Here is a 27,872-nt window from a genome sequence, read left to right as displayed (position 1 = left end):
ATGTCTACGGCTTGGAAGCCTTGCCCCCGGCCCGCCCTCTTAGCAGATCCTGCATGGCGAGCACCATCTTCTCATCCGTCACCAGCTTGAGGTACGACAGCGACTCGCCCCCCTTGGGCACCTTCTCGACCTCTTCCTCGCTGAGCCCCGTGATCTTCGCCAACCACTCCACCGAACCGAGATCGTTCTGCTTCACCAGCGGCGGGATGTCCGGGTGCGCCGCCCCCTGCTTCTGCTCCTCCTCGTAGAGGTGCCCGAACTTGATCGCGATCAGCAGCTGCAGCGGGCGCGCGTCCTTGATGTCCGACTTCCACGGGTTGCGCAGCTCGTCCTCGGTCCTCTTGAGCTCGCCGCGCAACAGCATCGCCACCTCGAGCGCGTGGAAGACGACGAAGAAGTTGATGCGGTCCTCGGAGAGGTTGGAGCCGGGCAGCTCGCGCAGGTAGTCGCGCGGGGAGAGCACCGCGGGGTCAAGCCCCTGCAGGCCCTTGGACTGGCCGAGCATGTACGCGAGGTTGAAGGACGGCGGCAGCACCGGGGGCTTGCTCTGGAGGTACGTGGCGATCTTTTGCAGCTTCTCGCGGACCTCGGCCAGGTTGTTGCTCTCCGTGCCGGACACGCCGGGCACTGGGGTGACCTTCTTGTAGTGCTCGGCCATCTCCGGCGATTTGAGGCGGTCCACGTACTCCTTGTTGAGGTTGTCAGCCATGGACTTCAGCGAGGCCGCGGCGCCGTCGCGGAGCATGTCGGGCAGCGCGAGGAGGTGGTTGCGCTGCTGGCGCAAGGTCTCGTTCCAAACGCCCGCCCGGATGCCCTCGGTTGCCTTGCTCAGTGTCTGCTCGATGCCCGCCTTGTCGCCGCCATCCTTGCTCGCACCCAGCGACTTTTGCGCGACCGCGTTCGCGACGCCGATGTTCTTGGCTCCCTCGGAGACGACGGCCAGGCCGTGCATGGCCAGTGTGCCGCCCAGTTTCGTACGGAACGGCTGCTCCTTCGACGTAGAGTTGTCGTTAACCTTTGAGTAGATGTAGGCGTAGACGTAGTCGGCCAGGAACTTGTTCCACTGGTCGTCTCGGGTCTTGAGCAGGTCCTCCTGCTTAGGCACCGGCGGCGGGTCAAACGCCTTGATGATGCCGCGGATAGCGTGGATGGCGAGGCCGATCGGCGCGGCGGGCGACAGCATCAGCCCGTCGCCAAGGCCGCAGAGCACGGTGTCGAGCATGTCAAAGTTGTCCTTGAAGGCCTCGGAGACGGCGTTGGCGGTGCAGCCGATGATGGGCACGATGGAGGTCACGGCCTTGGCCTTGTCGAAGATGTTGACGTCCTTCTCGAACGCCTCGGTGACACCGTTGATGTACGAGCCGACGGCAATTCTCTCGAAGGGAAGATTGGCCAGCTTTCCGGCGGCGAGCTCGAACCGCGACGACTCGAGGGTGAGGGGTTTGTAGCCCAGGAGTTTGCTGCGCGCGTCTTGGATCGAGAGGGAGAATGCGTCCTTGATGGACTTGGACATTCCGCCGCGAGCGGCGAGTTCGGCGAACTCCCTTTGCGAGATTTCTTCGGCTATCTTGACCGACTCGGCGCTCTCGATAGGAGTCGCGCCTTCTTCAAGCGGAGTGGTATGTTCGGTAAGCTTCCCTTCCTCTTCCGCCGGCTCGGCCGTCTTGCCCTCCTCTTCCGTTGGCTCAGTCGTCTTCCCATCCTCTTTGGTGTTGTTCAGGCCAGTCTCCTCCTCTTCCTCCCCCAAAATGCAGTCACCGGTTCCATCTCGCTTGCATTTCGGTGCTGGATAAAGCTTTCTCTGAGCAATTGGCGCGTCGATGTCAGATCCATCTTCGATATACACGAATCTATTTCCGTCATAAACGACATTGTACGCTCCCGCATCCGCTCCTGTCGAGTCACAAGGGCATTAGCAAAACCTGTCTCATCAACGCCTCTAAGGTATTGTTCAACATGCTGCAACTTACCACCAAGAGCCGTGATCTTGGACCTCCACTTTCCATTTGAGGTCTTCGTCTTTGTCTGGCTCACCATAGCTGCCGCAATGTCCTTGCGGGCGAATCGCGCCCCATTGGTGCCAGTCACGATATCCGGCATCGGTGGGTCAGTGAGGTAGAAACCATCGGAAACTTTTTGCTTGACATCGTAGAAGGCTCGGACGTTGTTGTTCTCTACATGTTCCGTAATTCCGATGAAGTTTCGATTGCTGGTAGTGATGGCTCGGTATTTCCCTCGGGACGTTGCTGCATTTCGTATGAGACTCGTTGACGAACACGCGACACTGAGCTTGGGACCACCACTTACACTTGGTCAAGTCGTACTCGAGCAGCTTTGATTTTCCGACCTCAAACAGGCCGCCAGTCTTGGGCTGCCATCTGCCGCCTTTAAACTCCAAGCCGTTGTTTCCGAACGGTTTGGAGGATTTGCCAGGTGCAATGGCGTCAACAATCTCCTGCCGAGTCCACTTGTCGTTTCCGAGCTGAATTCCGTCGGGAATTCTGTCGTTTCCAGTGGGCTCGGCCAGTCCTCTTCTGGAAATGTAGCCATCAGAAGGCACATGACCGTGGGCTCGTGAGGCGACCAGGTTGGCAGCTGCCAAACCAAAGAGTAGGGCACGCTTAAGGATGAGCATTGTGAAAGATGGAAATGAACCCGAGGCAATCTAGTGAATCAGTGGATGAGGATCGTGCTTTGAACCATGTCGAGGAAAAAGTCTCGTCTGGCGCAGACTTGTTCATCTTATATACACCGAGTGTTTGTATGTATTGTAAGAATCTCAGCAACGCGGCCGAGTACATTCTTGCTGGCGTGCACGCAACGAGCGTGCAATGCGGATTTCCTCTACACAGCCGCCGTCATGTAGTGCATATCTAGTTCCTGTATAATGGCAGGAGAATTATGTTAATATTCTATGATTCCTTCATGCAGCGATCGCCATATGGTGCGTGGCTATGCAAATGCTCAATCCTGTTTTATAGCGGCCCTACTTCTTTACGCTAGTTAGTAGTTGCCTACCCTATGCACTTCTAATAACAAGCATGCTAATTTTAGAAAATTTTCCATTATAGACCTGCATATTCTTTTGCAGACTAATCGTAACGTGGTCCAGGAAACAACCAGGCACCTCTTTCCTTATTACCGCTATAAGACACTTTTTTCGTAGGGGAATTAAACACTATCAGCTTGATTTTAGAATCTGAAGAGCCTGGACATGCTTCCTGAGTTTGTGACAACTCTTAGAGATATGCTGAAGTCGCTGAAGCTGGTGCTGGGGGACCACAGCTTCGCACCTCTAATCACGTAACAAATCAGGGAAACGCCGTGGGAAAGACAACTAGTTTCAAATTCATGATATGGCACATTAAATAGCACTACACCCTAATGATTAATGCTCCATCCTAGTCAGTCGCCATGCCCGGAAATCCTCGGTCGGTATGAGGTTTCGACTCCTTGTATTTGAGTCAGGTTCACGCTACTTGGACTTGCATTGACGTTATAGTTAGTGGGCAGTTGGCAGGATGCTGTCGGGAACGAGCGAACAGAAAATTGACCAACGTGATGTGCGACGAAAGATTTGGCGGTTTTGTGGTTTTAAAGAAAAAAAAAACCAAAAAAAGAAGAAAAACAAAAGAAAAAAGAAAGGCCATGTCCAACGAAGAGGAACAACGTATCAATACGTACTGGCCAGGTGCACCCGCAGACAGGCCAGCGGCTAGTAAATAATAGATAGAGCATGAGTTATGCATAATAAACTAGCGAATAAACGACAGAGAAGGGACGGTAGACAATAGAAGATGGACGTCAGTATGTTAGACCACCAATGCAAAGGCAGGTGTGCTGACTCGACTTATTACTGCCGCAGCAGAATTCCGACTTCACCACTCCAACCAGAAGAATATGAGACTCGACTAAAAAGAAAAAAGTGACCACCCCTTGCTCGCACTCAGGACCTTTGTAGCAACATGGGACAGCTCAGAGGAGGAGTTTTAGGTGTTCTCTGTGGATCCATAGTTACCTAATCGAGGGCTCTGCTGATTCACTTCATGGGCTCGTCGGGGTTTGTTTTTTTGCCCTTATATAGCGACGCATTGAATATCCGCATAATAACAGGCGGGACCATTACGCACCCCTCGGAATCAGGTACCAAGTTTCTCGAACCGGCAGGCACGCATCAACCCCTCAACTTACGCGTCCAGCAGCCCTAGACGACACCTGACACCCGCTACGGCACGTTCCGAGTTGGTGGTGTGGCCCCCGTTCGCTGACAGGACGAACGGCGCCGGCCGCGCTTCTTGGCGAGCAGGACAACCATCGCTCCAGCAGTCAGCCCACCCCATGTCCGGAGAAGAAGAGACGCGGCCGCTGCTTGACCGGCCTCGAGACGAAATGGCCAACCCGCCGACGTCCAACCCAGGTGTTGCGGATGAAAGCGCCGGCGATGACGCGGCTGCCGTCGCACGACGCGTTCTGCGCAAGATCGACCGCGCCATCATCCCGCTGCTCTTCATCACGTACATGCTCAACTTCATGGACAAGGTGATTCTCTCCAGCGCCGCCGTATTCGGCCTCAAAGAAGACACCGTCAGTCCCCCCTCTCCCCCCGCCCCGCGCGCGCTGCTCATCTCCGCGAACAAACAGCACCTCCACGGCCAGCAATACAGCTGGGTCGCCAGCGTCTTCTACCTCGGCTACCTCACCTGGTCGTACCCGGCCGCGCTTGTTGTCGCCCGCCTGCCCGTCGGCAAGTACCTCGCCGCCAACACGGCCTTATGGGGCGCCGCCGTCGCCGCCACCGCCGCCTGCACGTCCTTCGGCGGCCTGCTGGCCGTCCGCATCCTGCTGGGCGTCGCCGAGGCGAGCATCGCCCCGGGCTTCATGTTCGTCACCTCGACGTGGTACACCCGCGACGAGATGCCCGCGCGCGTCGGCGTCTGGTTCGCGGGCAACTCGGTCGGCGGCCTAGTCTCGAGCCTGCTCGCGTTCGCCGTCGGCCACGTTCACGACGAAGTGCACCCGTGGCGCTGGATGTACATCATCCTCGGCGCGGCGACGTTTCTCTGGACGGTCCCCACGTTCTTCCTACTCCCTGATTCCATTTCTACAGCAAAGTTCCTTACTACCGAGGAGCGCGAGGTCGCGACCCGCCGCACCGTCGTCGCCGGCACGGGAAGCACAGAGGGCGCCCGCTTCTCGCGGGAGCAGGTCCGCGAGTGCCTGGTCGACCCCAAGACCTGGCTCATCGTCTGCATCGCCGCCCTCGGTCAGATCCCCAACAGCGGCACGCAGAGCTTCGCCAACATCATCGTCAAGTCGTTCCACTTCACCAGCCTGCAGTCCACCCTCGTCAACATCCCCTACTCGCTCCTCTCCGCGGCCATCATCGCCGGCACGGGCTGGCTCGCCGGCCGCCACCGCACGCTCAACTGCATCCTCATCGTCGCCGTGGTCCTCCCGTGCGTCGCCGGCGCGGCCGTCATCTACCGTCGCCGGCAGGTCCCCTCGCGCGGCGCGCAGCTCCTCGCCTACTTCCTACTGTCGCCGGGGCCCGCGTCGATGCCGCTGAACATGGCGCTGGTGCAGTCCAACTTCAAGGGCGTGACCAAGAAGATGACCATGACGGCGCTGCTGTTCGTCGCGTACTGCGCGGGCAACGTTGCCGGGCCCCAGTTCTTCCGCGAGAGCGAGGCGCCCACGTACGACACGGCGTTTCAGACCATCATGATCTGCTACTCGCTCGTCATCGTCCTGGCTATCGTGCTGCGCATGTACTTGCAGTGGTTCAACGCGCTCAGGTCCAAGATGGAGGGCGTTCAGGGCAGCTTGGCTACGGCGGGCGCGTTGCCCGATGCCAAGCTGGGCAGCGACGCGGGTGCCACCGCGGTGCAGCTACAACCCGCAGCGTTCGAGGACATCACCGATTGGAAGACTGTTGGGTTCAGGTATCGATTATAATCTTTATATCACAACTTCCAAGGTTATTACATGGCTCTCAGAAATTGAACAAACGAAAGCAGGCCAGACAATGTGGCCGCGCTCGTCTCCGCTCCTCATCCCACCCAGTCAAGCTGAAACCTTGACTGCACACTTTCCATGATGCCCCAGTTTCACTGCGCCTTGTCCAAGTCCTCGAGTATCATGGCCGCCCCCTTTTCGGCGATGGCATACACTGTTGCCTGCAGGTGCGCACTGATCTGCAACGGCATGACGCTGGCATCAATGACACGAAGGTTTTCGACGCCGTACACCTGCAGCCGTTCGTTGACGACGCCGCCCTCCACGCCCGCATCGCCGCCCATCGCGCACGTTCCCACCGGGTGCCAATCCGTTATGGTGTTTTCCGCTATCCAATTGCACATTCGGCCGTCGTCCTGGAAATCCTCGGTCGTCGGAGCAACGGGACGGTGAATGATGTTCGCCAGCGGCTCCGTCTCAACAATCTTCCGGAGGAAGCGGGTGCCCTTTTGCATGATCTCGGCGTCAAGCTGGCCGTGTTTGCCGTGGTAATACCCCGGGTCGATGTGCAGCTCCTTTGCACCTTCGGAGCTCGCGCGATACGGCCGTAGGTGAATGGATCCGACAGAAAACGGATATTGTAGTATCTGCAGCATCGTGCCGTATTTTTTTCCCGCTTCACCTTTGAAGTATGGACTCCAGTTGCCGAGATCAAAGATGTACTCCATGTGGCCCAGCTCCGTGTCGTTTCCAAGTCGATCTATGACGATGGCGGTCTTCTCCGCACCATAGGCAGAGTGAAGCTGCGCGCGAGCCTTGATGTCGGCGAGCACGGGCTGAGGAAGGATGTCCTTGAGCGGGACGTAGCAAATAGAGCAGGGGAGAACAGTCAGCGGCCCGCGCCGCGCCGCATTGTATTCTTCTCGCGCTCGCGCCGCGTAGACGTCGTCGGAGAGATCATCCGGGTTTGCGAGCGTCGGGTCTACCTCAAAAATCGTGGCAAGCACTGGACGGAATTAGCCCTTTTTCCCCTCGTGCTGTGGCCAGAGGCGAGTGTCAGGAAGAGGAAACTTACTGATATGCTCCTGCAGGTTTTCTCCAACCATCGGACTTTTGACTCTGACCGGCACACCTACCTGGTCCAGTACATCAGGGTTGCCGATGCCGGAAGACTCGAGGATCTGGGGAGACTGGACGGTGCCAGCGGAAACAATGATCTCTTGCCGTGCGGATACCTCAAATTCCTGCCCGCCACACTCAAAAAGAACCCCTCTCGCAGCGATGCGTGTACCATCTGCGTCAAGGACAACTCGTTTGACATGTGCGCCGGTGAGAACGTGAAGGTTGGGTCGCTTGGGCTCCGAATCAAGATAGCTAGTCGCGTATGACCGCTTTGCAGTCCTTGGATCCACGCTGTTAATGTTTGTCCATACGCCGACGTTGGAGCCCGCGGTGTGAGCGACGTTGGTCGGGATGCCCACGGCATTTAGCGTGCGATGCCAGAGGCTGTGTGACGCGGAGTACTCGCTGTTGTAGGAAATTTGTATAGGTCCGCATGTACCAAGAGAAGTCGGATCGTGCCTAACATCAAATTTTGCCGCGAGACTCTCGCTCGGTGGGTGAAAGGTTTCCGATTTCTTGAAGAAAGGGCTGGCTGCCACAGTAAGCTTGGTGCCCTCTCCCAGTTGAAGCTCCATGAGGTGAGACTCACAGTAGGCTATCCCATCCCCAGCCTGGATTCCCAAGCTCCTCCCACGCATCGTAGTCCTGGCGACTTGCGCGCACCCAGGTCATGAAGTTGAGCGCGCTCGTGCCTCCCAGGGTCTTCCCTCGCGGCCAGGGGAGCGTCCTCCCGGCGAGGCCGTCCTGAGGCGCCGTCCGGTGGCACCAGTCATTCTCTCCTTGCAGCGAGCGGCCGTAGAACGCCGGAACTTGCACGTTGTCGTCGCCTTCGACGGACCGGCCGGCCTCGAGAACTCCGACCTGCAGGTGCGTGCGCTCAGCTAGGCGGGAGGCGACGGCAAGCCCAGCCGTTCCTCCGCCGATCACAATGTAGTCAAATCGGCGCTTGACGAAAGCATCGGAAGATGTCTGGTACTCGGAGCGCATATTATGAGATATTTTACTTTCGCAAGTAGAAAGCCGAAGTGAATGTGAGTGTGAGTGTGAGTGGTTTTGGTTGCTCGCCGTTTGTACAGCGGGGAAGCTTAGGTCGTTGCAAGGCTCTTGGTGGGAACTTGGCATGCTGCTAGAGCCACATGCTGGTGTTACTATACATGTGTAATGCGAATGGCAAAGATTCTAAGTAGATCAAAGTGAGTTAATACTACTCCATAATTGCGGTCACTAGGTGGAAGGTCTCGCAAATTCGAATTGCCGTATCCGTATGGCATTGGTCTATCAAGGACATTTTCTCCCGCAACCAGCGTGATGCGCTGTGGCTGAACGGCACTGGGAAATGGAATTAAAAAGGAATTAAAAAAAAAAAAAAAAAAAAAAAAAAAGGGAGCGTCGAATTTAAAGGCACTCTTACCCCATGTTCGTCTTGAATGCAACCCTACAGCGAAAGAAAGTGTCCGAGTCGTACACACCCCGGCAGCCCACCTCGTTTATACCATAGTTCTACTAACTTTTAGCTCAGGATACCACAACAAGGCTGTCAGGGAGTAGTATCCAAGGAGGAGACTACGAAAATCATTACCATTGATCATGTAGACTGAATTGTGAGAAAAATTGCAGCTCGTCGCTCAACTTGGAATCTACACAGTGTCTCACTCATCCATCCTCTTACACTACAGCGCTGAGTGCGACCAGCCTACTACCGCCCGGCATGTCCGACTTTCCCAAACACGACGAAGAGCATGCCTTGCAAAACTTGGCACCAGACGCCACCACCAGCAAGCCCCAGCATCGCAACCATCGCTCGCGCATCGCCTCCCGGCTCGCGCGATGCAGCGCGTGGGTGGAAGGCCTCGCCGGCTTCGAGGCGCGCGGCATCCGGCGCGTGGCGCCCGACGAGCGCCACGCCCCGTCGCTCTCCCACGATGTGCAGGTGTTCCTGCTCTGGCTCAGCGCCAACCTGTCGCTCAACAACCTGGGCGCCGGCCTGCTCGGGCCGATGCTGCTGGGGCTCGGCTTCCGCGACGCGGCCGCGTGCGCGGTGCTCGGCGCCTTCTTCGGTAGTCTTTCCACGGCGTACATGTGCACCTTTGGCCCGCAAAGCGGCAACCGTACCATGGTAATAAGCAAAGCGGGGAGAAATTTTGGGCTGGGGCTAACGCGGAGGATAGGTCGCGTTGCGTTTCCTCATGGGATATTGGCCGGCAAAGATTCCGTGCCTGCTCAACATCATCCTGATGATAGGGTACTGCACCATCGACGCCATCATAGCGGGCCAGGTGCTGTCCGCGGTCAGCGGCAACGGCATGAGCATCGCCGTCGGCGTCGTGGTCATAAGCGCCGTGTGCTGGATGATTGCCGCGTTTGGCATGTACCCTTTCCAAATCTACGAGCGGTAAGTCCACAAGACCAACCATTACAGCGATGGCTAGAAAACATCCGGCTCATACAAGCTCCTGTGCAGATACGCTTGGCTTCCCCAGGTTATCGTCCTGGCCGTTCTGATCGGCTGCGCGGGGCCGTACTTTGACGCTGCGGCGCCCAACACCGTTTCCGGCACGAAGCTGGCTGCCGCGCGTCTGACGTACTTCAGCCTGTGCTCGTACGTGCCCAACTCGTGGTCCGCCGCGGCGGCCGACTTTTACGTCTACTACCCTGAGCGGACACCACGGCGGCGGATTTTCCTCCTGACGCTGGCCGGCCTCTGGATCTCGTTCAGTCTCGTCTACATGGTCGCCATCGGGCTGGCCACCGGCACCGCGCACCGGCCGGCATGGGCGCAGGCCAACGACATCAGCACCGGCGCGCTGGTCGTCGCCGCCTTCGCGCCGCTCGGGGGCTTCGGCAGCGTGTGCTCCGTGGTCATGGCCCTCGGCGTGGTGGCCAACAGCGTGCCCGGGACGTACTCCAGCAGTCTCGGGTGCCAGACCCTCGGGCGCTACGGCAAGGCGGTGCCGCGATGGGTCTGGTCGTCCGTCTTGGTTTTGATACAGCTGGTTCTCGGACTGGCGGGTCGCCGGAGCCTGTTCGACATCTACTCCAACTTCGTGGCGCTGATGGGCTACTGGATCGAGTTCATGGTGTGCATCTGCCTGCAGGAGCAGCTCATCTTCCGCCGCGGCCGGGGCTGGGACTGGGCGCAGTGGGAGAACAAGGCGTACCTCCCTCAGGGATGGGCGGCGCTGGTCAGTTTCCTCGTCGGCTGGGTCGGGGCTGTCATCGGCATGTCGCAGGCGTGGTATGTTGGGCCGGTGTCGAAGTTGGCCGACGGCGCGGATTTGGGCATGTGGATTGGATTCGGCATGACTATGGTAACCTTCCCACCGTTACGATATCTCGAGCTAAAACATATTGGAAGATGAACGAGCTTTAGCAATTACAGCAGAAATTTCCAAGCTTCAAGAGGTGTTTTGTATTCGTAGTCTATGATGCAGAGACAACAAGGTGAGGAGATACAGAGTATACAGGGGACAGAGACGATGAAGAGGACGAAGAAGATAAAGTAGATGAAAATGGTTAAAAAGGACAAAGAAGATTAAAAAGATAAGCAGGATGAAATTAGTAACAGGGAGAGAGAAAATACAGAATATAAGTTATGCTGGCAATTCACCGATCCATCGATGTCGTTATATCAGTTCGTAGGCGTTTTTAGTCCTCAACGTGCACATTATGACTACACATGACAGATGGATATCATTATCAACCTGAAGAATAGCGATAGGGGTATATTTACTAATAATTGACAAATTTACTTCCACAAACAGGCCTTGGTGTAACTGTCGATTCGGAGCTTGGTAGCTGATTTAAAGACTGAAGAGTAGGTACACGGCGCGTATTCGTATTGCCGCCCATCAGGCTGCAGGCTGCAGGATGCCATCAGAGAAATTCCCCTATCCCCTCGTCTTCTACTCACCCAACAACTGCGTGCACAACTACTAACCTCGGTGCCATGGATCCAAAAGTCCGCAACCTCCCACACGCTTTGCCCGCAGGTTTTGTTGTGGACGGGCGAGACGATGAGACTGCATGCTTCCTTCACCCGTCGTATCCCTCGCCGCTGGACCTCCTCTTCACCTTGCCGTGCGTCGACCCAAGAAACGAGCGAGGCGCCCTCACGCTTCACCACAACACGGCGCTTCTGGCCTGCCAAATCGTCGCAGACAATGCATTCTCGGGGCGGCTCTTCTTCGATCGCGAAGGAACGAGTGCCGTAGAGGATAAAATACCCATCCATGGGCTCCTCCCTCCCGGCACGTACTTTTTCATGGTGAATTCCGACCGTACGTTCACAGAACCGCAAAGCTGCCATGTTGACAAGGCTGACTGTCAGCATGCTCGATAGCTACATATCGTTACCCGGTGGTCCCAACATTTCGTGATTGGCGCTTTCCCCATGGGCAGCTACCCGAAACATGGCCAAACTTCAAGAATCTAGGCTTCATCATCCCGCCGCCACGTTGCGCTGTTACAAACCATTATTTTGGCGTCACCACCGCCCATCTAGTGCCCAGGGAAGAAGAGGATTGGTTCATGCTAAATGGCATGGTCCGGTACTGTCTGGGCACACGCGATATAAACGATTTCGGGAATATAATTCGTCTACGGGCCGACATCCATCGTTGCTTCGATGACCGCATGTTCTCTATCGTACCAAAGCCCATGGCTGCCTCAAACGGGCCGGATTCTCCGAGCTCAGCCCGGGTAGAAACATATGTTTTACACGTCTTTAGCTCCAACGCAGAGGAATTTTCAGCCATGCATCATGATAAGCTCATCCGGTATCTGGGCACCACCTCCCGGGAATTGTTGTTTGCCCGCTTTGCTTGGACCGTCTTTGTCTTGGTGAAGCCTTTCGTGCTCGGGAGGATGGATCGCTCCGTGGCTATTGCTGCGCCTGGAGTGCAGTGGGTTAGGAAGGAATTGTCGGGTCTTGAGCTGTTGAGTCTCTATGGTGGTGACGGATCGCGGAGTGCTGGTCCTGGGAACAGCAGCAGGTGGCGTGATGAGCGACCTGACAGCCTGTCAGACCCTGATCGGTGGTATCGCAAAGCCGTTGAAGAAGACAGAGGACGGAAACGCACGCGTCGCGATGACCAACCTGGCATTCCTGGGTGATTCGGCGGAGTGTGCGAGTCAAGGGGTGAGATCGCGCCACAGCGTCGCATTAGCGCTGTAAGCAAGAGCTGGTGAAGCCATCGTGCCTATGTAAGCCTTCGTCCAGATTTTCCCGTCCAATCCCGGGCCAACGTTTCTCTTGGTGCCGACACACTTGGAGTTTGCGAAGCGAGATGTTCGTCTTGGCATTTGACCACAGAGGGACGGCGGATTTCTATTGAGTTTACCATGGCTACTGAGCGATACGTTGCATCGTGTGATAGCGCGCATGGTTGGGACCTGCGCCGCCGATCAACCTACACTGGCGGCGCATGCATGCAGTCTCGTCTGATGAAGACGCATCAATAATAGAGGGCCAAGAAACGTCGCAGTGGCCTCACGGTTTGTGGATAGTCGGGATATCAATTGGCTGGTTTTCTTTGCGGTAAAATTGTTTCTTGGGCGAGGCTGATGAAGAAAGGGCAGAACTTAATAGCTCCATAACTTAGTGTTTAGTAACGGATCAATGTACTCGACAGAGGTAACGCGGCTGTTCTTTCCGCGAATCAGATACTCTTCCCCACAGTCTATTCCTGCAATTTGCCATGGTAGCTCATCCAAACTCTACACCTACCAATCTACTGTTGACGTTGAATTAGGCGCATTCCTAATTTGGCTTCGCACCGAGGATGGAACGTTGAATTCCCCGCCAACTAGTCAACGGAGCTGCATACAACTACATCCCAGCGCCCGAGAGAATGCCCGAGAGGTTCCTCTTAGCCCAGGTCTGCAAATCTTCAAAGCCATCCGTGGGGCTTGGCGGCTCTCTCCGTCAGCCAGTTGATGCCGAAGCTTGACAAGAATTTGTCCCATTTTAGTAAGTCACCCAAGCGCTCATTGGTGGCCCTGAAAACGTGGGGGTCGTTTTGTTGCGCCATCAGCAAATAGTGAGTCTCGGCATTGGCGACTCGAAAGTGGTCTGGATGCCCCTGGCCGTCAGCATCGAGTCCCATTTGGGATGGGTCTTTCTGGGGGGGGGGGGTAGGTCGTGTAAGTCGGGCGTTGTAGACAGGGCGCCAGATATTACCTAGAGCTTAGCATGAAGCTTCCAAGATGAACTGGGAGTGTCATGTTGGAAGAAAGGCCGAGAAGAGGATGACTCCCGGAAGAATTATTTCCAAATTACAATGCAACGTAAATCTATATAAATCGTCAATAATCCCGTTCAGAACCTGTCGTTGTTCTTCAGCAGTCTTACAGCAAGCCCTGAGAAACTATCTACTCTCTTTCAACTCAATTCAACTAACTGTCTTTTACACCACGAAGCTCTGTGAGCCTCATCCACTTCTTTGTATATATCAATCCACCTAATCCTCCCGGTCCATTCATTCACCATGTACGCCAAACTCAGCGTCGCCATCACCGCCCTCGCCGCCGGCGTCTCCGCCGCGCCCTCCACCCTCGTCGCCCGCTACGGCGACTCCTATACCTTCTACACCGGCGACGGCTCCACCTCCCGCGGCTGGCCCGCCCAGTCCGCCTGGGGCTCCTTCGACCAGCTCTGGGCCTCCAACCTGCCGCTCATGCAGAAGTCGTGCGGCTGGAACGGCTGGGGCGCCGACAACTCCGGCGCCGAGATCGCCGCCCTCAAAAACGCCATCAACCAGGTCGCCGGCGAGACCGGCGTGGACAGGCGCTTCGTGCTCTCGGTGGTCATGCAGGAGAGCAAAGGGTGCGTGCGCGCGCCGGTCACGGACAACGGCGTGCGCAACCCGGGGCTGATGCAGTCGCACAACGGCGCGGGGTCGTGCGCGGGCAGGGACCCGTGCCCGGCGAGCGAGATCACGCTGATGATCCGCGACGGCACGGCGGGGACGGCGTCGGGGGATGGGCTGAAGCAGACGCTGGCGAAGGCGCAGAGCGCGACGGGGGATAGTGGAGGTCGCAAGTTCTACGCGGCGGCGAGGCTGTACAACAGCGGCTCGGCGGACTACGGAAACTTGAATGACGGCAAGGGCAGCACGCCGTGCTATGCCACGGATGTCGCCAATCGCCTGACCGGCTGGACTCTGGCTCCTTCCAAGTGCCGCGCCTAAGTGGCCAGCGTGAGCTGAGCGACTGATGGTTCATTTGTCCTCAATTTGGTATATATCGTTTACAAAACAGACAACAATGTGTTGGCTGCGCTTGTAAATAGCTGATTTGACACAATACAAGTGCTGATGAGAAAGAAATTACTTGCTCTCTCAAATGAAGGCTGAGATTGGAGGGTGGGCGAAATCAATGCTTACACTTGAACGTAGATGAATTGTTGGAATTTAATCGAGACCGCCGCGTATATCTAAAAGAGTAAATCAAGGACCGGCATCCACAACTGAGTCGCTGATCATAGATCGCCTCCTATATGTACTATCACAAAAACGCTTACATGATCCAGAAATCCCCGATCCTTCCTGGGCGGTTGCTGGAGCAAGTCGAATGCATTGGCTGTTTACCTCCAGTCATTGTTCCACCCGGCCTGCTCGACGACAAAGGCGAGCGCCAGCTCCGAGAAGCGCGCCATGTGCTATCACGTGTTAGTAACCTGCAGGTTGCTCAATGAAGAGTGATCGACCTACGTCTAGAGAGAACCTGCCGCTCTCGTCGTCGACATCCATGGTGTCGTGAATGCCGTGGATGTAGGGGTCAAACTCTCCGCTGATGGGGTCGCCTTCGGAGGCGAACGCGGCAGGGAAACCGACGTTGGTGAAGGACATGTAATCCGAGCCGGCGCCCCTGGAAAAGTCAGCAAAGCTTCGTCAGTCGGTGAATTGCACATACTCTTGCAATTTGTAGACAGCAGACTCGATCTCGCTGTACTCCTGGGCGAGGCCAAGAACCCAGTTGGTCAGAGGCTTGTCAGCAGAAGTCTCGATAATGCCAATGGACTCAGTGGCATTCTTGGCAACAAACGCCGTCATGTCCTAGACAAATTCAGCAAAATCACCGCATCACTTGATCCTTCTACACGTACAAATTCCAGCATGGCGCCGATGGTCACGCCAGATTCCTTCTTGTACTTGGCGATAGCCTGGCTGCCAAGAAGACCGCCCTCCTCGGCGGCGTACCAGTGGAACTCAACAGGCCCGTTGCGGGGGACGTAGCCGTTGTGGACGAGGACGCGGAAGGCCTCCAGGATGCTGACGGTGCCCGAGCAGTCGTCGTCGGCGCCGGGCGCGGGGAGCAGCGGGAAGAGGTAGTTCATGGAGTCCTGGTGGGCACCGAGGATGGTGACGGGCGCGGAAAAGTTGGCGACCTTGGGCTCGAAGCGGGCGATGATGGAGGGCTGCGGGAACGCATGGGGGAACACGTCAAGCGAGATGTGTGTGTGGAAAGGCGCCTCCTTGATGATCTGGCGAGCCGGTTAGTCACGGTAACTCGCAATTTGGAATGCAGGTGCGCTCGTACATCGGCGATGTGGTCACGGAGCCAGAGGGCGCTCTGCTCGCCGGTGACGCTTCCGAAATAGCGGGTGTAGAAGCTGGTCATGTGCTTCAGGACAAACTCCATGTTGTCCTTGGAGACCTGGGGAAACAGAGGCCTGACGAGTCTCTGCTGGGTAAGCTTGGGGAGGTCTGAAAGGGTCAGCGAAGTGCATATAAAAACCCCATGATAAAAACCCCAGGATTCATGAAAAAAAAATGAAAAAAAAAGAACAGGGGCTTTTCTTACGAGCTTTGCCAGACTGGGTGGACAGAGCATTCTGCTTGTAGAATTGCTCGTAGTCGGTGATGTCGGCGAACTTGCGGCCCTTGCGGCGGAGCCTCATCTTGTCGCCCTCAGTCATCCACCGCGGCTCCTTCTCGCCGGCGATGCGCAGCAGGCGCTTCTCGGCGAGCTTCTCGGCCTCCTCGGGGTGCAGTGCGACGTAGGCGTCGACGGGGTCCTTGTGTGCCTTGAGCGCGGCGAGGATGGCCGGGTCGACCTTGTGCAGCGAGTTGGCGTTGAGCGACAAGACGATCTGGCTGTCCTGGGCGGCAGCGCCGAAGCTGGCAAGGCCGAGCGACAGCAGAAGTAGCGCGCTTTTGCACGCCGAAGGGGGCATTGTGACGGGATGTCTGCTTAGGTGAATGAGTTGGTGATGTTGACGAAGAAAGGCAGTGAGAGTGAGTGTTTGCGAGCACCGAGCACGGATAGCGTCTGCTTATTAGGCGCTGAGACAGCGGACCGTTGGCCGGTCGCCATGGCGTCATCCAGCTTGGACAAGGCTGCTGCGGGTGGCGTACCCTGCACCAAGAGTCGCAGAATGAATTTGGCCCTCGCAATGTTCGCTCTTTGGAGTTTTCGCTTTCCATTTACTTTTAATAATTTTATCCATGTTTCCTTACTTGAACGCTTGCACAGCGACGATCAGGTAGCAGTATTCGTCAACAGTTGTGTTATTAATGGAGTTTAAGAGTGTGGGTATAGCGAGTCTATATGCGAGATTCACAAGATTCAAACAGAGCGGCGCATGTAATGTCACCTAATAAGTAATGGCCACCATCTTGTTCAGGTAAGCTGCGTCCATGTCCTGCACCAGGTTCCTCGCAATCCACTTGCCCGCATCCTCCCGCGAGATCGTGTAGCCAATCGCCTTGGACTCGTAGCCCGTCTTGGGATCCTCCACGCCCGCGCGCACCACCCTCTCCGACTCGCCGTTGGTCAGCAGGCTCGGCCGGACGATCGTGAACGCCTCGCCGCTCGCCAGCAGCTTCTCCTCCATCTTGACCTTGTCCGCGTGCGGGCCCTTGAGGCCCATGTACAACGGCACCATCAGCAGCGGGATGTCGCGGCCAAACTTGGACACGCCGGTGCTGCTGCAGGCGGTGATGTGCGGCGCGCCGGAGACGCCTTGCTTGCGCAGCGCGGCGAGCGCGGCGAGGATGGTGTCCATGCCGACCTCGCACACCTGCGGCTGGTCGATGCCCATCTTGGCGGCGGAGAACTTGCCGCCGATGGTGGTGATGATCTCGTCGACAAAGGTGCCGTTGGGGGCGACGAGGAGCTGACTGACGCTGTCCAGGTCGTGGGCGTTGCCCTGGATGATCTTCAGGTTGGGCGCTTGGAGGTCGTCTAGCTTCTTAGGCTCGCGGCAGAGGGCGACGCATTCGTGCCCGGCCTTGAGAGAGTGCTTGAGAGCGCCGAGGCCAACGCCGGTGGACGCGCCAAGGAAAGCAATGTTTCGGGAAGACATTTTGGGGGTTTGGTAGGGGCGTGGATACAAGTTGTAAGTTGGGTCTGGGGCTGTCGCTGTACTGTAGGGCTGAATTGGGATGAGTTGCTTGGCTGCGAAGATGTTGTAATGGGAATGATTTGGAGTGTTGGTTTTGATGATTAAAATCCATTCTTTCGAGGCCAGGTTCGTCAATATTTATAACTTTCTTTCTCGCTGGTATTTCGCCTCCTAGCTGCCGACAACTGACCGACCGGTACATCTCGATTTGCGGACACCACTTGCTAGCCTACTCAAGCGCAACTCTCTCGCGCAGTTCTCGCTCGGCCTTTTGCGTGTCTCTCTGCGTGGCTTAAGCCTCATGCCGGCCTGCTGAGAGCAGTCTAGCTCAGCCTTCTCTAGCTAAACCTGAAGCTGGTTGGCTGCCTAGGCTTCGTCGTCAGCACTGTGTCGGAGGGCGGGTCAGCTTTACCACGGCGTCCTTCATTTTCCTTTTGATGCTCTGTTCGCTTCAAGAACCATCTAGCACTGCAAGGCATATGGCTTTGGCGACGCGAAGCAGGAATACCCACCAACTTGCAGCGACCGCCGCCAGCCTTGCTCCATCAACTTAATAACGATGCCTCTTCCCGAGCCTGGAGAGAAGAATCCCGACGAGGCAGCAGGCCCCACACCCTCCGCGACCGTCTCGTCCGAGAGAGACGCGAGAGTTGGCCGAGCCGGCGCGGGAGGCGCAGGACCCAAGCCGCGCAGCTGCGTCACCTGTCGCTCCCGAAAAGTCCGCTGCGATAAGAAGACGCCATGCTCCAACTGTCGCCGAGCCCAGATCCAGTGCGTCCTCCCTTCGGATGACAAGCCTCCAAGATGGGCGAGGCGGCTGGATCGACTCACCCAAGCAGGCCCTGTCACAGCCGCACCCGCTGATGCTGGGTCCAACCAGGTGATGAGTCGGTTACAAAATTTGGAAAAATTGGTAAAAAGCCTAAGTGCCGAATTGCACCAAGCGCGAGCTACAGGGGTCGACAGCGCCCATACCACTGCGTCGTCACCGTCGACGCAGCCATGGCAGACCCAATCGCAGCCGGCCGAGTCACCAGCCTCTGCTGGCTCTGGCTCGCAATCACAGAAGAAACCTGGTCGCCTTATCCCCGGAAATTCTGGGCGGAACCAATATGTCGCAAGCGGTTTCTGGTCTCAAATCAGTGATGAGGTATGCTCTCCCGCCTCCGTCTGCGTGGATTAGTGTGGCTGATCAACTATGCAGCTCGATTCTCTCAAAATGGAGACAGAGCACCTGACAGGTGGCGATTCTGACTCTTCCGACGACGACATCTCGTCACCAGCGACTAATCCCTCTACTATGGAGATGGACCGAACCCCTGCACAACGTCACGCCTTTCTGTTTGGAAGCAACTTGCGCCCTCAAGCCAATACCCGGGACTGTTGCCCGCTCCCATCTCAAGTTCCGTTTCTTATTGACGTATTCGCCACAAATGTCAATATGATCGCGCAGGTTGCTCATGTCCCAACTGTCCGGAAGATGGTGCGGGATGTTCCTGGCGGCGACCTGTCGACCCTGAGCCCTGCCGACTCAGCACTCATGTTCGCGATTTACTATGCCGCCGTGACATCCATGGAAGAGACCGATGTAAGCCGAATGCGAAACGGCTCACCAGACACGTCTTTCTAAATTGTCTGATATAGGTTAGCCTGAATTTTGGGACGACAAAAGCGAAGCTGAACTTGAAGTTCCGCGTCGGCTTCGAGCAAGCGATGGCTATCGCCGACTTTCTCAACAACCCGACTCTTGTTCTGGTCCAGGCAATGACAATATTCCTGTTCCTTGCACGCCGACACGACAGCCCAAGATTCATCTGGATGATGGCAGGAATTGCGATTCGGATGGCTCAGGCTATTGGCCTTCACCGTGATGGCAGCCACTTTCCCAACTTGACACCGTATGAAGTTGAGATCCGTCGACGAGTCTGGTGGGCGCTCATCATGCTTGATGCTCGCGCATCGGGTGACCAAGGAACAGATCTCACCATTCTGCAAGATGGATTCGACACTCGAATGCCGCTCAACATCAACGACAGCGACATTAGTGTTGATACGAAAGTCATGCCGGAAGAGCGAGATGGCATTACAGACATGACGGTCACGCAAGTTTCTTGCGGCTTGGTAGACGTGGAGAGGAAAATGGTCGCGAAACAGAAAGAAAGCCCCGCATCACCGGATGCATCGAATGCAATATTCGAAGAATTATTCGCGAGACTGGATCACAGCTACTTGCGGTACTCTAATCCAAATGGTGACATCACGTACTGGGTGGGCGTGATTACTGCACGACTGGTTGCTGCCAAGATGACGCTTGTCCTGTATCTGCCAACAATCATCTCTGCGCCGCAAGAGCTCGAATCGAACCAGCAGAGGGACAAGCTTCTCGTTGCTGCCATTGAAGTGGCCGAATATAATCACGCGCTGAATTCGGAAGAAAGGTGCAAGCACTGGCGCTGGGTGTTCCAGACGTATACGCACACCTATGCCATCGTCTACATGCTTCTGTCCGCGACGCAAAGACCATGGTCTCCGCTGTTGGAGCGTGCGTGGCTCGCGTTGCAGAGCCAGTGGCTGATTCCCGCCCAGTACAAGGCTGACAAGGAGGTCAACATTTGGGTCCCCATCAGGAAGCTTACCGTCAAGGCTCGACGACACCGTGATGCAGAATTCGGGCGTCTACGCCAGGACCCGGCTGCGGTGCAGCGACTCGAAGAGGAGTACCAGCGCGTGACCCAGCCAGCCAGCCCTGGGCCATTTGCTGGTCAGGATAACGTCGAGTGCATTCGTTCGCGCTGGTTGGGCATCCTGTCGATGCACACGTATCCAGTTAGTACCAACGAACTGCCGGCTGCTCCTGGTGACAACTATAACAACCTGGGGCCTGGAAATGCAAACTCGTCTCCCTCTCAAGATGCACGCGCTGGAGGTCCAAGCGGCGTTTTCCAGAGCCATGTAACGGGAGACTCTTTGAGTGGCCTAGTGAGCACAGGATCATCTGCACAACCCATGAGTCTGGGATTTGAGCCTTGGGGATGGGATGGAACTGAGCCAGTATCTGGATTCTTTACCAATACGGGCGTCGATGATATGGATGCGCTTGAAATGGACCTAGATGTTGGCGTGGACTGGTCGAGCTTGCTAGCGACGGCGGAGCTGGACTAGCAGATGTATCAGCGTCACCTCGGACATGCTTTTTGTATTACTCTGAAAAAGGTCAATAATAGATGGACAAAAGTAAAGCACTGATTTCCCGGCGGAGATTTTAACCCAATAACTATTGCGCAGTGCACAAGGAGAATTCAGGACACGCCAAGTCAGCCTGGGCGCCTATCGGATAATAGTTGTTCCGGAGCGATCGCGTTGCTAAAAGTTGGCCACCCACGGCTGGCGTCGCCATCGCCTTCCTCAAACAATCTCGATTACCACCTTCCACGCGCTGAAAAAATGTCGTGGAGAAATCAAGGCATTACAGGATCGAACAACATCCCCCTCGGTAGCCGCCGGCGTTTCGGCGATGGCGACGGCGACGCGACACCCGACCGCGACCTGAAGCGTGGCCGCGACCCTGAACCTCGGGGTGCAGAACCGAGCGGCCCTCGCCAACGTAAAAAGCGCAACCGTTGGGGAGATGCGTCGGAGAATAAGGCCGCTGGTCTGATCAACCTCCCTACTGCGATCACGTCTGCCATGACTAGTGAACAGCTCGAAGCTTATACTCTTCATCTGCGTATCGAGGAAATCAGCCAGAAGCTACGAATCGACGATGTTGTCCCTGCCGACGGCGATAGGTATGTCGTTGAAGTCGGCTCTTCTGTGCGCGCATGCTAAAACTCCTCTTCTAGATCACCTTCGCCTCCGCCGCAGTACGATAACCAAGGTCGCCGTGTCAACACTCGCGAATACCGATACCGAAAGCGCCTCGAAGACGAACGCCACAAGCTCATCGAGAAGGCCATGAAGACAATCCCTAACTACCATCCACCACAGGACTATCGTAGACCTACCAAGACGCAGGAGAAGGTCTACGTGCCTGTTAACGACTATCCAGAGATTAACTTCAGTATGATTGCTAACCCTCCAACCCTAACCAAGACGATGCTCTGTCTCCTCCCTCCAACCCCTGCTTGAAGTTTGACCCCGCCCAGGCCATCGGTCCAGGCTTGGGACGTGTGCTCCTTCGTCGAAACGGGTTGACACTTGACATTGATACCTCTTGCGACTTGACCATGATACTAACACGTAGCTCTCCTCATCAAGTTGGCTTGCTTATTGGCCCTCGTGGCAACACTTTGAAGAAGATGGAGACTGAGTCTGGCGCCAAGATTGCCATTCGTGGCAAGGGTTCCGTCAAGGAAGGCAAGGGCCGCTCTGATGCTGCTCACTCTAGCAATCAGGAAGAGGATCTCCACTGCCTGGTCATGGCTGATAACGAGGAGAAGATCAACAAGGCCAAGCAGCTGATTCACAATGTCATCGAGACGGTACGTGCCCGTGTCCTTATCAAGACTATGGATTTGCAACTAACAAACTGCAGGCTGCCTCTACTCCAGAAAACCAGAATGAGCTCAAGCGCAACCAGCTTCGAGAGCTCGCTGCGCTGAACGGTACTCTGCGAGATGACGAAAACCAAGCCTGTCAGAACTGTGGTAAGATTGGCCATCGTAAATATGACTGCCCGGAGAAGCAAAACTACACGGCCAGCATCATTTGCAGAGTCTGTGGTAATGCAGGCCACATGGCCCGCGACTGCCCTGATAGACAGAGAGGTGCAAGTTGGCGCAACGACGGCGGCCGTCCTGCCGGTAGAGTCGGCGATGGTATGGACCGCGAGTATGAAGTAAGTTCACACCTTGAGCACTCTACAATATCCGCGAAGGTACTGACTAGGAACAGCAACTTATGCAAGAACTCGGCGGTGGTTCTGGCCTCCCTGCTCGTATCGAAGCTGGCCCTGGTGGCGGTGAGGACGGTGATGTCAAACCATGGCAGAGAGGATCGGGTGGCGGTGGAGGTGCTGCACCATGGCGAACCCGCCGCGACGATAGAGATGGCAGTAATGGCGCCTCGGGTGGCCCCGCGCCTTGGGCCCGTGATCGCAACCGTGGAAATGACAACCATGGCGACAGCTGGCACGACGGAGGTCGTGCCGGTCCAGCTGCGGCTGCTCCTTGGCAACAGCAGCAGCCCGCTGGTGGATACGGGCAGCCGGATGGCGGATACGGAGGCTACGGCGGATATGGCGGATATGGCGGCGGTGGCTACGGAGCTGCTCCCGGTATGGCTGCGCCTCCTGGGATACCGAACGGCGAGCATGGTCTCGACGCGCCGCCCGGCTTGGCCGGTCTTACCTCGTTGATTCAACAATACTCGGGCGGTGCTCCTCCCCCTCCGCCCCCTGGCGAAGGCCCGCCTCCGCCCCCCGGGCCACCGACTGATCAGCCGCCCCCTCCGCCTCCTCCTCCCGCGTGAAACAAAGGACCAAAAGAAATTACTGCAGCGTTGCAAAATTGAGATTGATAAGTTGGTGATCTTTGATGGCAGACTAACCATGGTTGTCGCAGCTTACGGGCAAAAAGAAATTTGAAACTTTTGGGCGAGGGCGTCGCGGAAGCCACTGACAAGAATGCTTGTATTGCTAACAGCAGGACGAACAGCAGCAATCCACGCGAAAAGCAAATTGTGTAATTCTAGTTTAGTAGAGTCGATTCGATAGTTTCCATTTACGCCATACAATAAAGGCGCGTTAGATGAACCTGCCAGCCAGCCATGTAGTGTTTCGCATTTGTTATTAACGAGCATTCACTGCAAAAGCTACCCCGCAGCGTTCTCAAGCTGTTGTGGGTTCGCTGGTGGAGTCCTGTTGCTGCTGGAATGACGGGCAGTTCAAACAAGCTCCGCACTCAGCCAAGACCGGCAATCCCGTTCGCATGTTTTGAGCGTCGCTTGCCTTCGACAACAGCACTCAGTACTGCCACGGGGAGCTGCACAATGTCTCTGGCGAATCACTAGAGATCCCACGTCGCCGAGTAACCTCCCTCCCACCCTTGCTCGACATCGAAGATATCAAGCGAAACCCCTCTTGGGAAACCCTGCCCTGCTGTGTAGCGCCATGGCCGGCTTCAACCCGTTCGCGTTTCGGCCCTGGCCTGTCTTCTTCTGGACCACGGCGACCTACCTCGCCATCCTCATCCCGCTCCTATACGTTCACGAGACGGTCCCCGCGATTCCCAAGGAGTCGGCGCTGCCCGCCGGCGTCGACTTGAAGTCCGCCTGGCTTCACCTGCAAGTCTTGACCGCGCACTTCCACCCCTACAACAGCCACGCCAACGATGAGGTCCGCGAGTTCCTCTTTTCATCCGCCAGGACCATCCTGGACCAAAGCCATATCCCATACACCGTGGAAAAGTCGGGCGGCCGTATCTGGAGCGCCGACTTCCAGGCCGTCGCGGATGAGCGCACCGCCACCACGACCACGGCGCCTGGCGTGACCCTGTTTGATGACAACATCTCCAACGCGACATTCATCACCGAAAACACAGTCAAGGGCCGCAACGCCGGCGCGCAATCCGGGCAGTACTTCGAGGGGACCAACTTTTATGCCTACATCCACGGCAAGGAGGACCCCGAAGGCGAATGGTGGAACTCCGAGGACGCCGCCGAGACCTTCCGAGGCAAGGGCGGCGTCCTTGTCAACTGCCACTATGACTCGTGAGTAGTGAACTACGACGCCGTTGACTTTGTGCTGAGAACCGGCTAATGCGAAAACAGTGTTGCGACGGGTTATGGCGCTACGGATGATGGCATGGCCTGCATCACGCTGCTCCAGCTGCTGAGCCATTACACGACCAAAGGCAATCAGCCGAAGCACGGCATCGTTCTGCTCTTCAACAACGCCGAAGAAGATGGCCTTCTCGGGGCCCTCGCCTTTGGGTACAGTCCGCTGCGACAGTTTTGCCACACATTCGTCAACCTCGAGGGCGCTGGAGCAGGCGGTCGCGCTATGCTGTTCCGTACCACTGACTTGGAAATCGCCAAGGCGTACGGGTCCAGCCCGCATCCCTTTGGATCTGTCATTGCCGCGGATGCCTTTGAAACAGGCGTTATCAAGAGCGGCACCGACTACCAGATTTTCGCCGACCATTACGGCCAGCGTGGCATGGACATCGCTTTCTATGAGCCCCGCTCGCGATACCACACGGAGGACGACGACGCTCGACATGCCTCGGTGAACAGCATATGGCATATGCTCTCCGCCGCTCTTTCGTCCACAAAGGCGCTCTCCGAGACCTCGGGCACGGTATTCCATGGCGACCGCCCGGATGGTCGACACGACCTTGTTCAGAATGGAAGCCCGACGCGTGGCGTTTGGTTCGACTTTTTCGGCAGTGCCTGGGCTACTCTTGCGCTTAGGGGCCTCTTTGCCTGGACCTTGACGCTTCTCATCGCCACGCCGTTCATTCTGTTCATCGTCACCGTCCTTCTTATCAAGCAAGACAAGTACTACTTCTTCGCCAGCAGCACCGAAGCAGACGCGGGGGTCGGCGACGGAGTTCGCGCTCTTAACGGCTGGCGTGGGCTGTTCCGCTACCCTCTTGCCCTGATCTTTGCATGTACTCTTACCTTTGGCTCTATCAGACTAGTTGGTAAAGTCAACCCGCTGATCATCTACAGCAGCAGCTATGCATTGTGAGTCTATCGTAAAAACGTCCGCAACAATTGCTAACACGTAGCAGCTGGGCCATGTCCATCTCGATCTTCTATTCCTCCTTCTGGCTCATCATGCGTGGGTCCAGCTATATGCGTCCGAGCGCACTGCACCGCGGCTACTCTCTCATGTGGCTCTTTGTGATTACTTGGGCCTTTCAGATTTTTGTTGCTGTCTGTGAGGACCGCTTCCAAATCGGTGCTTTTTACTTTGCCGCCTTTTTCCACACTGGCGTGTTCCTGGCGCTCCTCATCTCCCTACTTGAGCTCTTTGCCCTCCCGTCCAAGTCTGCCTTCGCCAGACAGGTGCAGGACGCGGAGCCACCAAGCAGCCACGTTGCTAACACCGACGAGGAGGGCGAGGAAGCCAACAGCGGAGAGGAGGAGGAGGAGGTCACAGAAACCACGCCGCTTAGGAACGAAGAAGGGGGCTATGGTGGGGCTGACACCGAGGACCAGACTACCTTTGCAACAACTTATAGAAGAAGATCTGCGCCAGCGCCAGGTGATGAGAGCGTCAGCAAGCCGACTCCTGCACCATCACCATACGCCAACGAGCAATCCTGGTCTAGTCGTCTGCCGAGTTGGGCTTGGTTCCTCCAGTTGCTCGTCCTCGCGCCAGTTCACTTGATCATTGTTGGCAACACGGCTCTTGTGCAGACCTCTTCCATGGGCCAGACGAGCGTTGATGGAAGTGATAAGCTCCTGCCCCTGTTGGCCGTTGGATCCCTGACCGTCATTCTGTTGCTGCCACTGACCCCGTTCATTCACCGTGTCAATCACCAGCTGCCGACTTTCCTGTTCTTGGCATTCATCGGCACGCTCATTTATAATCTTGTCGCCTTCCCGTTCTCCGGGAACTACCGGTTCAAGTACTTCTTCCAGCAAACTCTTGACATTGACCGCGACACAAACGAAGTGGCCATCTACGGCATCCCGGAGTACACTCGCGGGCTCATTGAGTCCATCCCTGGGGCCGGTACTGTAGATATAGAATGCACGACATCCGAATCTCGCGTTGGTGTCTGCGTCTATAACGCAGAGGCATCGCCCCCCGACCTGGCGCCCGGCTTTACGACCAAGGACTTGATGACGCTCTCCGCGTCAAAGTCTTCGGACGGCAAATCCGTGAACGTGCAGCTCGACGCCGTTGATACCAGGACTTGCACCATTAGCTTCTCGTCTCCCGTCGCCAGCTTCGCCGTGGACGGCGGCGTGCCGCTCGCGAAGCGGTCTCCGAGCGGCATTACTAACGTGCGCTTGTGGCGACGAAGGTGGCACGGCCCCTGGAACGTGACGCTGCAACTTGGTGGCGGCGGCCGCGGCACCGGCACCCATTTTGTGGAGGAAGAGGAAGAGGAAGAGGAGGAGGGCGTCGCGTCCGGTATGGAGGAACTCAAAGTCAGAGCGGACGAGGATTTCGAGGTGACGGCGAGCTGCAGCTGGAGCGACGCCAATGTGGCGACGACCATCCCGGCGTTTACGGAATACAAGCGGTACGCGCCACGATGGGCGGTGCTGTCCAAGTACGGCACCGGCCTGGTGGAGGTGAAGAAGAGGGTCAAGGTGTGAGGATTTGCAGCAGAGAGTGCGTCCCTGTATGACTGTGATTTCTGTCGTTGGCATCATGTGCCAGTCCCTAATAGTCCGATTCTTGTACTGTTAACTGTAGTTTCGCAATATCAGCATTTTTTAGATGGCATAAATTTCCAGTTTTATTTTTTTCGTCCATTATTGGTTTGTTATCGCCGTGTATTCGTGCATTTTGTGTAATCATTCCCGCAATTGCACTTGTTAGCGAAGATGGGATCCTTTCGTGCTTCACCGAGAGTTCGGCCCGGAACCACCGGCCCACCGGGCCGCTCACTTGAACGGCCGAAAAAAGATGTGCTTTCTCAAAATATCCAAAATTCAGATCAAACCCGGATTCTCCAGTGCAATATTGTTGAACGGACCCATGTAGTCCATCAACCGCAACGGCACGCCCTCCTTCCTCAGAATGCTATACGTCATGCCCAGGTAGAAGAACAGGTACGGCAGGACATGCGTCGAGACGAACCGGTGCACGCACACGCGCACCGTGCCGTACGTGCTCGTCTCCAGCGTCAGCGTCTCGCTCGCCCTACCGTTGACCACGCGCTCCTCCACCGCCTCCACGAGCGCCCTGGCGGCGGCCACGCGCGCCTGCAAGTCCCCCAGCGTGGCGGGCGGCGCGTCATCCGGCCACGCGGTCGACAGGTCCTGGTTGGTAGTGCGGGCGACGAGGTTGTGGACGATGTCGCAGACGTAATGGACCTGTGTGCTCAGCGGGCTCATGTCCTCGTAGAGCCGGGCGTCGGGGAGGTTGTGGTCGGCCGCGCTGGGGGTGTGGGCTTGGGCCTTGTCGAGGAGCGTGGTGAGGACGTCGAGGGCGGCTTTGGCGACGGGGTAGGAGGAGTCGTAGAGGTTGATGGGCGGGTTGGACATGATTGCGAAAGATGAACAGCGCGTGTGGTAAAGAGTATCTGATGGATGCTTTTTGGAAAGTTTGATGGCCTGGGTGTTGGTTTATATAGGTGGCGTCTCTGGCTTGGTTCATGGTGGCCGCCATGAATTACTTCGTGCCAACGAGTCACTCGTCACCACCCCAGTAAGCCAATGAGCGACAAATGCAGGTGCAGAGGTTAGCTTTTGGCCGAAAATGATGAGTTGTTGTTTTTCAAGGGGGATTTTAGAAGTTTTATGTGCGAGAGAGTGGTCTCATAGT

General features: G+C 56.5%; 11 protein-coding genes across 11 annotated transcripts; 6 read left to right on the top strand and 5 right to left on the bottom strand.

Annotated features, from left to right (window-relative positions):
• Window positions 1-4: 4 nt before the first annotated feature.
• On the bottom strand, window positions 5-2,635 carry ISF_09215 (hypothetical protein; the record flags this gene model as incomplete). Its single annotated transcript, XM_018852818.1, has 3 exons — window positions 5-1,893; window positions 1,971-2,246; window positions 2,308-2,635. The coding sequence occupies 3 exons, from the start codon at window positions 2,633-2,635 to the stop codon at window positions 5-7; spliced, it is 2,493 nt and encodes an 830-aa protein (XP_018700026.1).
• Window positions 2,636-4,338: 1,703 nt separating this feature from the next.
• ISF_09214 (Major facilitator superfamily domain, general substrate transporter) lies at window positions 4,339-5,955 on the top strand (the record flags this gene model as incomplete). The annotated part of the gene is made up of 1 exon (XM_018852817.1): window positions 4,339-5,955. One exon carries the CDS (start codon window positions 4,339-4,341, stop codon window positions 5,953-5,955), a length of 1,617 nt encoding a protein of 538 aa, XP_018700025.1.
• Window positions 5,956-6,107: 152 nt separating this feature from the next.
• ISF_09213 (Glucose-methanol-choline oxidoreductase) lies at window positions 6,108-8,064 on the bottom strand (the record flags this gene model as incomplete). Its single annotated transcript, XM_018852816.1, has 3 exons — window positions 6,108-6,961; window positions 7,031-7,482; window positions 7,667-8,064. 3 exons carry the CDS (start codon window positions 8,062-8,064, stop codon window positions 6,108-6,110), a joined length of 1,704 nt encoding a protein of 567 aa, XP_018700024.1.
• A 721-nt stretch (window positions 8,065-8,785) lies between these two features.
• Window positions 8,786-10,436, top strand: ISF_09212 (Permease, cytosine/purines, uracil, thiamine, allantoin; the record flags this gene model as incomplete). The annotated part of the gene is made up of 3 exons (XM_018852815.1): window positions 8,786-9,193; window positions 9,246-9,469; window positions 9,539-10,436. The coding sequence occupies 3 exons, from the start codon at window positions 8,786-8,788 to the stop codon at window positions 10,434-10,436; spliced, it is 1,530 nt and encodes a 509-aa protein (XP_018700023.1).
• A 3,126-nt stretch (window positions 10,437-13,562) lies between these two features.
• ISF_09211 (hypothetical protein) lies at window positions 13,563-14,264 on the top strand (the record flags this gene model as incomplete). Its single annotated transcript, XM_018852814.1, has 1 exon — window positions 13,563-14,264. One exon carries the CDS (start codon window positions 13,563-13,565, stop codon window positions 14,262-14,264), a length of 702 nt encoding a protein of 233 aa, XP_018700022.1.
• A 395-nt stretch (window positions 14,265-14,659) lies between these two features.
• On the bottom strand, window positions 14,660-16,252 carry ISF_09210 (peptidase; the record flags this gene model as incomplete). The annotated part of the gene is made up of 6 exons (XM_018852813.1): window positions 14,660-14,734; window positions 14,787-14,943; window positions 14,989-15,131; window positions 15,182-15,559; window positions 15,616-15,782; window positions 15,880-16,252. 6 exons carry the CDS (start codon window positions 16,250-16,252, stop codon window positions 14,660-14,662), a joined length of 1,293 nt encoding a protein of 430 aa, XP_018700021.1.
• Window positions 16,253-16,672: 420 nt separating this feature from the next.
• On the bottom strand, window positions 16,673-17,383 carry ISF_09209 (NAD(P)-binding domain protein; the record flags this gene model as incomplete). Its single annotated transcript, XM_018852812.1, has 1 exon — window positions 16,673-17,383. One exon carries the CDS (start codon window positions 17,381-17,383, stop codon window positions 16,673-16,675), a length of 711 nt encoding a protein of 236 aa, XP_018700020.1.
• Window positions 17,384-17,981: 598 nt separating this feature from the next.
• ISF_09208 (Fungal specific transcription factor) lies at window positions 17,982-20,584 on the top strand (the record flags this gene model as incomplete). Its single annotated transcript, XM_018852811.1, has 3 exons — window positions 17,982-18,572; window positions 18,627-19,010; window positions 19,067-20,584. The coding sequence occupies 3 exons, from the start codon at window positions 17,982-17,984 to the stop codon at window positions 20,582-20,584; spliced, it is 2,493 nt and encodes an 830-aa protein (XP_018700019.1).
• A 282-nt stretch (window positions 20,585-20,866) lies between these two features.
• ISF_09207 (peptidase family M28 family) lies at window positions 20,867-22,891 on the top strand (the record flags this gene model as incomplete). The annotated part of the gene is made up of 5 exons (XM_018852810.1): window positions 20,867-21,210; window positions 21,265-21,482; window positions 21,680-21,903; window positions 21,957-22,259; window positions 22,316-22,891. 5 exons carry the CDS (start codon window positions 20,867-20,869, stop codon window positions 22,889-22,891), a joined length of 1,665 nt encoding a protein of 554 aa, XP_018700018.1.
• Window positions 22,892-23,531: 640 nt separating this feature from the next.
• On the top strand, window positions 23,532-26,698 carry ISF_09206 (peptidase family M28 family; the record flags this gene model as incomplete). Its single annotated transcript, XM_018852809.1, has 3 exons — window positions 23,532-24,130; window positions 24,191-25,108; window positions 25,156-26,698. 3 exons carry the CDS (start codon window positions 23,532-23,534, stop codon window positions 26,696-26,698), a joined length of 3,060 nt encoding a protein of 1,019 aa, XP_018700017.1.
• A 339-nt stretch (window positions 26,699-27,037) lies between these two features.
• On the bottom strand, window positions 27,038-27,592 carry ISF_09205 (hypothetical protein; the record flags this gene model as incomplete). The annotated part of the gene is made up of 1 exon (XM_018852808.1): window positions 27,038-27,592. One exon carries the CDS (start codon window positions 27,590-27,592, stop codon window positions 27,038-27,040), a length of 555 nt encoding a protein of 184 aa, XP_018700016.1.
• Window positions 27,593-27,872: the final 280 nt, after the last annotated feature.

The sequence above is a fragment of the Cordyceps fumosorosea genome, assembly GCF_001636725.1.
Source record: "Cordyceps fumosorosea ARSEF 2679 chromosome Unknown scaffold_43, whole genome shotgun sequence".
Taxonomy (NCBI): Eukaryota; Fungi; Ascomycota; class Sordariomycetes; order Hypocreales; family Cordycipitaceae; genus Cordyceps; species Cordyceps fumosorosea.
The sequence above is the reverse complement of the archived record's forward strand: the minus strand, read 5'-3'. Positions and strand labels throughout refer to the sequence as shown.